The sequence below is a fragment of the Leptodactylus fuscus genome, chromosome 9, assembly GCF_031893055.1.
Source record: "Leptodactylus fuscus isolate aLepFus1 chromosome 9, aLepFus1.hap2, whole genome shotgun sequence".
Lineage (NCBI taxonomy): Eukaryota > Metazoa > Chordata > Amphibia > Anura > Leptodactylidae > Leptodactylus > Leptodactylus fuscus.
The window spans coordinates 28,117,209-28,126,418 of NC_134273.1; the positions used below are offsets into that span (position 1 = coordinate 28,117,209).

Here is a 9,210-nt window from a genome sequence, read left to right on the forward strand (position 1 = left end):
TTGGTACCCCTCGTTTAATAAAAGAAAAACCCACAATGGTCACAGAAATAACTTAAATTTGGCAAAAGTAATAATAAATAAAAATTCTATGAAAATGAACAAATGAAAGTCAGATGTTGCTTTTCAACCATGCTTTAAAGGGATCCTATCATCAAAACTATTTTTTTTCTGCCTAACACGTAGGAATAGCCTTAAGAAAAGCTATTCTTCTCCTACCTTTAGATGCCTTCTCCGCGCTGCCATTCAGTATATAATCCGGTCTTTGTCGGTATGCAAATGATTTCTCTCGCAGCACTGGGGGCGGGTCCCAGCGCTCAAACACCACTGGGTGCGTCCCCAATGCTGCAAGAGAATTCTCCAGCACCACCTCCATCTTCTTCAGGAACAGGGTTTTTTTGCGTCTTCTTCCGGGGGTTGGCTTCAAACTTCTAGACCTAGGGCCTAGAGCCGACTGCGTATGCCCACTGGCCACAAGAAAATGGCCGCTTTTTATCTGCAATGGTGGATTTCTCCCCCTAGGCTTATACTTGAGTCAATAAGTTTCCCAGTTTTTTGTGGTAAAATTAGGGGCCTCGGCTTATATTCGGATCGGCTTATACTTGAGTATATACAGTATGTATGTTTTACACTGAAGAAAAAGAGGTATACAGCATAATAATGCACTTTTTTGTCCACAGATGCCTGTTATAATTGGTGGAAATTAAATTTGCCGAATCCCAAAGGATTTTCAGCTGAATCTGCTTCATATTTCAGACTTGCATTACAGTAAGTAAATAATACTCTAAGGCAGGGTTCACACTACCGTTGGATTCCATCATGAAGGTGTCCGTTAAAAAAAAAAAGGACAACTATCATAATGGACATCAGTTAACATCAGTTAATGTCTATTTTTTAATTGAAAGATTCAGCTAGCTTGATTGAAGACTTACTGACTGGGAACCTGATTATCTCTGGGCCTCCCTAGATGTTACAGCTTTATACAGCAATATCTCCCATCAAAAAGACCTTGACACGGTATCAAAAACTTTAGATTCAGATCCCCTTATCCCACAAATAAAAAATTCATCTTAAGTGGCGTTCACACTGCCGCTGCTGGTACACTCCAGGGAAACTGGACAGCAGACGGCTTGCGAGCGGTCAGCTTTAAAACCCATTCATTTGAATGGGTTTTCAAAGGTGACTGCCTGTGAGCGTTTTCAGCCTCTCCTTTAACAACTACAACAGAATTGTAGGGAAAATTAAATTAATTTCCTATACAATTTTTTTTATGTAGAATTAACGTTTGGTCACATATCCTAATATACATTTCAGGGAAATGCCTCATTGTAACCTTCTTCATTATTTTTCTTCCATTCTACAGAAATGTCAGGAGAACTTGATGGAAGCCCTACTGATGTTAATCTTGTCAAAAAACTTACAGACATTGGCTTGGATCCCAAGTATTGGCTCCCTGTGCTTGAAGATAAGTTGGGCATTAATAATATACAAGCAATAAAACATATCGAACCTAAAGAATGCTCAATACTAGAGGAGAAGATCCGTTATGAATGGGAAAAAAGAGCATTACATGAACTATGTGGTGTGCCAGATAGCAGTACAAATATCAAGGAAATGCAAGAGAAGCAGCGCCAGGAAATGAAAAAAATAAATAAACAGGCAATGAAGAACATAGAAGAGCTGAAAAAAGTACGATCTGAAGAAAAAGGTCAACATGATGAAATTGTCAGGAAGAGGGAAGAAGAAATTCGTAAAGCCCTAGAAATACCTTCTGGCTGTTCTGCACCACCTGAAAAGTCATTCATAGATCTTATAGATTACTATGAAAAGCAGACTAAGGTAACGGGAGAAGCATATAAAAAAGAAGACAATATCAAAGATGAAGACCTCCTTAAATATGCCTCTGGAGGTCTGGCACTCGAGGGAATTTTCCTTACAAACAACACCGATGATGTGTTTAAGAAACGTGAACCATTATTATGTGTTCCAGAAGGTTTCCAACTACTTGGACCAGAAAAAAGGCCAACATTTCAGCAAAAGGAATTTACATCTCAAGTAGAGGAATCGCATTTTCAAAAAGTAGTTGAAAAAATGGGATTGAGTTTAAGTAGCGCAGCAAATTTAAGTTTTTTGGGCTTTGGTCTAAAAATCAGTACAGATTATAATAAGCGTTCCGAATCTGAAGAAACCATTAAACACTCAAGTCAACAAACTTATGTTTGTGCAACAAAATACAATTACATCCCATTAGCATGCTGTTATTTTGCTAAAGATCAGTTGTGTCTCTCACAGCCTGCTCTAAATGCCTTAAAAGACATTGAAAAACTAATTGACATAGATTCAAGTGAACAAGTTTTAAGAACAAAATGTAAAGATTTTTTCCAGATGTTTGGCTCCCATGCTAACCTAGGTCCTATACACTTTGGAGGAATATACTGGTGGAAAGCTTCCATGGAAGGCATTGCATCTGATCAGATGCAAGAAAGTCGACGAATAACATCTGAAGCACTAAACCTATATGTGGGTGCTAGTTTTGCTGGACAAGCAGCAGATTTGGACGTATCAAAAACAAACGAACAAGGTTCCGTTGACAGATCAACAATCTCCAAATTTCAGAAAGATATTCAATGTTCTTCCACTAAAACAGGGGGTCCTTCAGAAGTTGATTCTCTCCTTCAGTGGAGATCAGGTCTTGTGGCAAGTAACAAGACCTGGAGTGTCATAGATCGTGGATTTCAGCTCATACCTATATGGAAGATCATTGTGAATAACTACAGAGATCAGTTTACAGATATCACAAAACTTACTTCGTGTTTAATTGATTCTTACACATTTCTGACCGGTCTGACTGAAAACATGATGGATGGAGAACATATATTAACTGCTTTAGAAAAGACAAAGACGTTCCTGCAAGATGTAGAGTTGTGGAAAGCTGAAGATGCTGAAAAACATTTAAAGGCATTAGCTGACTTTAAACAGACACTGAGCGAAACCACAAAAAGTTACAACGCTTGGCTGAATTTATGCCTGACAAACAAAGGTCTGCAGGAATTTTTATGTAGCATTGTTAAGAAATACCAAGAAAGTACAGAGAAAGATGAGTATCTCATAAGAATTTTACTGCAACAACTGCTTGAGACCCATAATTATTCAATTCTTTCTGATTTCCCCGATGCATCATTTATTATGAGGTGGATTTATAAAACTGAGAAAGATGAACTCGATCAGATTTGTGTGTCAAGTGTTAAGGAGCTGCATGACGTTTTACAGAGATCAAAAGAAAATGTTTCTCAGACGACATACTCTCTATCATCAACCACAGATGAACAATATGAAGCAAAAATTAAAGCTACCCAGGATATTGGTCTCGCATTTTATTCATTTTTGAAAACGATAAGTGAAATGAAACAAAGAGATACAGAATTACTGGTTCTCCTTATCGCAGGTAACTTTGGATACTGTGCAAAAAATCTCTACTTCTGTAACATTTTAGAGTGTAAAGACATAGAATTTTTGCAAAAAAGCATAGAAGTTTATAAAGAGTACACAAACATCAGAAGTCAGTGTGCTGAACGTGCGCAAGCATTTGTCCTGTACACGGGGTTAACATCTACAGGGGAAGACAAAGAATTGTCTGTACAACAGAAAACAGAACGCTTGAATTTCATGAAAAGTCATCTAGAAGGTTGTATTTCATTTAATGTTAACAAAATCATTCATCAAGATTCTGAATATTATGATTGGAGCAGAATGGAGGATAATCTAAGAGCATTTTCCTATGGAAGCGGAGTCAAAAATGAATTAAACGCATCTGAAATCGTAAAAGAACTGGAAACTCTCTGTCCACATGAAATAAGATTAGTAAACAACGAAGAGCAAACTGACAGCAGCAACATGGACAACGACTTTTTGGTATTGTTAAAAAGGCTCGACCTTGCAAAATATTACCCACAAAAAATGAAAACAGCTGACTTCCATAAGATATTTCGATCTTCCATGTCTGAAACTCAAACTTCAGGAGACGCTCACATTTCTTTCCATTACTTACAAAAGTTGCTCATGTTGGACTATCGCGCTAGGTATATACAGTGCAAAAATGATGTGGATCTCACTCAAAAGGACACGGTGACCTATAGTGAAGATTATAAAAATTACACAGCTAATAATTTCTTGGATGATTTCCTCGAGGATGAAAATGAGGGATTTGACGAAGAACCTGCAAGCTATGGGGAACCCATTCACCCTATGGACGTGCAGATGGCAATTTTTCACTGTGCTAATGATTTTATGAGACAATACATTTACACAAAACTTTCAATTTGCCAATTTGCTCTCCCCCTGTTGGTAACTAATCCCAACACAAAGGCCATTGAGTTTCCTCTTTGGTCTTTTCAAGAAGTCAAGAAAAAATGGAAAACAAAAAGTGGCGATAAATCTAACAAAGAATTTATTGCTGAGGCTGAAACCCCCATTGTATCTTTCATCCGTTTTGGTCCATCAACTTTTTCTAAGTCTCAAATAATCAATTGGCTGATGAGTAAACAAAGACATGACATCTTCTATCACCGCCACTGCAAAGGAAGTACTAAGAACTCTCTGCTAATGAACGGCACTGCAGAAATTGCTTGGCATTGCCCAAGTGGGAAGGATGACGATGCATTCGATGACTGCATTGCATTTATCAATCTACATGGTGATGCCAGAGAACATTATAAGCAAGTACACTTTTTACAACAGATTTCCTCGGTCATTGTAGTCTTGTTCAATGATCCTGACGTAAGGGAAGAGAAAGGTCAAATAATTCTGGATGAATTATTGAAATCTCCCAAACCATTAATCTGTCTTCTTGCAGACAAAAAAAATACTCGACCAAAATCCAGATCAAAATTGAAAATAGTGTTAAAAGACAGAAATGAAGCAGATTTGATACATGGAATAGCAACTGCAATACAATCATTACTGGCCATTTCAAAAGAAAGATATTCTCTATACACATGTGCAAGCATTGCTGGAAGTCAAGGATTTACAGTGGATGTGGACAAAGAGCTTTGTAAGCAAGGAAAGGATGACGCCCAGGCTCTACTGGTCCTACTCAAAGAAAATCAGGTCTCAGATATCAAAGAGAAATTTCTTCCCTTACAAGGTGAACTCTGGCACATGTGGTCCATAAAAGATAAGGAATCCACTAGACTCAAGGGAAAAAACAACAAGAGCATTGAGCAACAGAGAAGTGACATTGAGTCCCAAAAACAAGCGCTGAGAAAAACACAACTAGAAAAGTTAAATCCTATGAATGACTTTATGAAATCTTTCCTACAAATTCTGCACTCAGATGTGAAATGCACAAAATTGTATTTTCTGCAGTGGTTCAAAATGTTTTTGGATGATTTGTCTTCAGAAACATTATCAGCTTTATATGAAGAATATCACAATGTTTGGTCACAATTAAAAAACGAAAAACAAACGGGCAAAAATAAACCTATTCTACAAGATATTGAAGACCGCTTGGAAAAACTATCGAGAAAGATCAATATCTCAACATTTGGGCTGGAGCACATTCTGCGAGAACTAGGGCAAATTTATGAAGCTTTAGAAATATCCCCTGAAAAATCTGAAAAGTTTTTGACTTTGCCGAAAATTGCAGCACAACTTATGGTTTCTGGGTATCCGGTCGAGCTCATGGACGGCGATGCAGCGCACGTACCAGTGAAGTGGATAGCAGCGGTTCTAGATGAGCTGATTAGAATATTAGGAGATAAAAAGCTTTATGTCCTGTCAGTACTAGGCATACAGAGCTCGGGGAAATCCACTCTACTCAATGCTATGTTTGGTCTGCAGTTTGCAGTCAGTGCAGGAAGATGTACTCGAGGAGCATTCATGCAACTTATCAAAGTTGATGAAGAATTTAATCAAGAAGTACATTTTGACTATTTGCTTATTGTAGACACGGAGGGGTTAAGAGCTGTCGAACTATCAAACAACAATTCCGTGAACCATGATAATGAACTGGCCACATTTGTAATTGGTTTGGCTAATCTTACTGTAATCAACATTTTTGGTGAAAATCCTACTGAAATGCAAGACATTCTACAGATTGCCGTCCAAGCATTTCTGAGAATGAAGCAAGTAAAACTAAGACCACGCTGTTTATTTGTTCATCAAAATGTTGGAGAGATCACAGCCAAGGAAAAAAACATGGAAGGAAGAAGACGACTTCAAGAGAAGTTGGATGAAATGACATTGTGTGCGGCAGAACAGGAGCAGTGTGATGTCACTTGTTTTAATGATGTCATTCAGTTTGATGTAAATGCTCATATTCACTATTTTGCCCATTTATGGGAAGGTGACCCACCTATGGCCCCTCCAAATCCAAGTTACAGTGAAAATGTGCAAGAGCTAAAAAAGATCATACTCAATTCAGGGAAACAGGAAAAACAAGTCAATATCTTGTCTATTTCAATGTTTAAAGCCCGTGTGAATGATCTATGGAATGCTCTGCTTAATGAAAACTTTGTATTCAGTTTTAAGAATTCCCTTGAAATTGCAGCTTATAACAAACTGGAAACAAAATACAGCCAATGTGCATGGTGCTTACGAGAACACATGCTGACTCTTCAAAGAACAATCATCAATAAGATTCACAATGATCAAAAAAACAATGTAGATGTGGTTCATCTTACCAGGGAGTTTGATGAAAAATACAAAGACATTCAGGAAGATCTGAACACATTCTTTACAGAAGAAAAAGACAGTGAGCTGTTAGTGCAATGGAAAGCAAATACAGAAAACAGATTCTGTACTCTTAGACGTGAACTCATAGAGGAGATAAAGAAAAAAGCTGACGAATTCATTACAGCAAAAAAGAATAGTCAACAAATTAACATCCTTAAGGGGCAGTACGAAGATAAGATGTTTGAGGAAAGCAAAAAGCTGGCCCTGAATTTGAAAGGACGAGACCTTAATGATAAAGAATTGGAGGAAAAATTCAAGGACATGTGGAAAAGATGGATGAGTGATGTAACTCAAAAGATACAAATGCTGGAGCCTTCTAATATTCATAGAGATTTAGAGAAAGTTTTCCTAGAGCGCTACAAAACAGAACACAAAATTGTCGATATAATACGGGACTCTTATAAGTGGGAGGATTTTCTTGCGGTGTTTTCTGCCTACATTGAGAGTAAAACATGGTTCCTTCTTTTCCATCAAACACTTAAACATGATCATCAAAAGAAAATAGAAGATACACTCTATGCCTTAGAGAAGCGAGTTGATGAATATATTGTTAAAAAAGAGCAGGAGAAATCGGATTATCAGTTCAGCTATTTTTATGAAATTTTAAACATAATAAATACAGAAATAAATAACAAGTTGGATAACAGGTTTAAATACTTAGCAGAATACAAGCTGTATGTTTCGCTGTTCTTGTGCCAAAAAGCCGCCAAAAGATTTGTCCAGATTTCAAGTGCTTTTAGAGAAGCGAATGATCCTCTTCGTTCCTTAGAGAGTAAGAAGGATCAGATTTGGCAGAGTTTTAAGATCTCATGCAAAGTAACAAAAGATACAGCGTCACTGGCTGAGTTCTTATGCAATACATTAAAAGAGTCCATTCAAGAAGAAGTGATAGAAAAAACTGCACTATGGTTAGCTGGTGACATGAAAACCAATGACACTTCATTGAATCAGAACAGATCAAACCTCGAGTACTGCTTACTAAAGTCACTGGCAGAAAAGGAATGTTTCCAAGACTATATTACATATATCAAAGATCCTAAATATGCAATTCATGCCTTTATCCAAGAACGTATTGACAAGAATTGTTCAGAAAAGGCCAAGGTCTCTGAAATTCTGAACATTAATGTGGATTATTTTCGACAAGTCATATCATTAGCTATAGATCGATCAACTGCCGAGGTGACAGATAAAAATGGGGATGTTAAATTGTGGTTGGATTGTTTTTGCCGAGGGCTTGAAAATGAAATAAAACTGTCATCAAATGACCTGAAAAGTGTTCAGTACCAGAACATAACTCATATAAGCTTCCTGAAGGAGGCAATGACAAAGGCTTTACAAATAACAGTGAAATCCTTGAAGGATGACATGTGTAAAAGTCTAAATTCTCTTAAAAACAAGACATTCACAATGTTATGTGAACAGTTTACGGGATGCTGGAAACAGTGTCCGTTTTGCAGCGCAGTTTGTACACATAATGTAAGTACACATGATGGATGCCATAGTGTGAAGTTCCATCATCCGAGGGCTTTAAGTGGTGGTTATTGGCATAATACCGATAATTTTTCCATTGAGATATGTACTAGCCTAGTAACAAGTGTGCATGGTTTTGCAGTAAGTGATGACAGAAAGATTCCTTACAAAAATTATAAAAATGCAGGAGCTCCTTACACTGAATGGTCTATCGCTCCAGACAACTCTCCTTTAGTTTACTGGAAGTGGGTCACCTGCCATTTCCAATCTGATTTGGAAAGATATTACAATTTAAAGTTTGAAGGTAATGGAACAATCCCTTCAGAATGGAGAAATTACTCCAAACAAGACGCCATTGAAGAGCTAGAAAAACTTAGTCCACCTGTTGTTAGCTCGTCAAGGAATTTGGTCAGGAAAAAATCTGCTTGAGGAATTAGGAAGCATTTTTTTTACCTCCAGCACAGTGAATGAACCTTAAAAAAAACGCATCGCGTTTTTTGACGTGGTTTTTGCCAAAAAACGTAAAAAAAAAAGCCATGTTAAAAACAGTGACACGGTTTTCTGCCTCCCATTGAGTTCTGTTGGTTTTTTCAGGCGAAATCCGCCTGAAGAAAGGTCATGTCACTTCTTTTACATAGAACTCTATTGTTTAGAGGTGGATTTTGACATGGATTCCGACACACGGTGAAATGACACACGATAACGATAACATTTACTGTACTAAATGGATGTCTGTGACCATCCGAGTGAAGATCACTGCCAATGCTATTTTCTAATTTTTTTTAATATATCCATTTCTAGATCAAGACCTGGTGGCGTATTACTATACCTAGGTTTATTGTCTGTAATTGTAAAACTATTATATCCAATTTGTCTGTATCTCCCTTTAACTCTATACTTGGTGATTGTTCTATGCATATCCGCTTTATATAAGTTTATATATTAATTTTTTCACTATTTGCTGTGTTTCTATAATGATATAATACTAAACCGATGTGTTTGTGACAATCC

At 37.2% G+C, this 9,210-nt stretch overlaps 1 protein-coding gene across 1 annotated transcript; it reads left to right on the forward strand.

Moving 5' to 3' along the window:
• The first annotated feature begins 1,362 nt into the window (after window positions 1–1,362).
• On the forward strand, window positions 1,363–8,628 carry LOC142217832 (interferon-induced very large GTPase 1-like). Its single transcript, XM_075286152.1, has one exon. The coding sequence runs from the start codon at window positions 1,363–1,365 to the stop codon at window positions 8,626–8,628; it is 7,266 nt and encodes a 2,421-aa protein (XP_075142253.1).
• Window positions 8,629–9,210: the final 582 nt, after the last annotated feature.

Excerpts from the sequence above, each read along its gene's own strand:
- LOC142217832 (XM_075286152.1), top strand. The coding sequence starts at position 1,363 with ATGTCAGGAGAACTTGATGGAAGCCCTACTGATGTTAATCTTGTCAAA.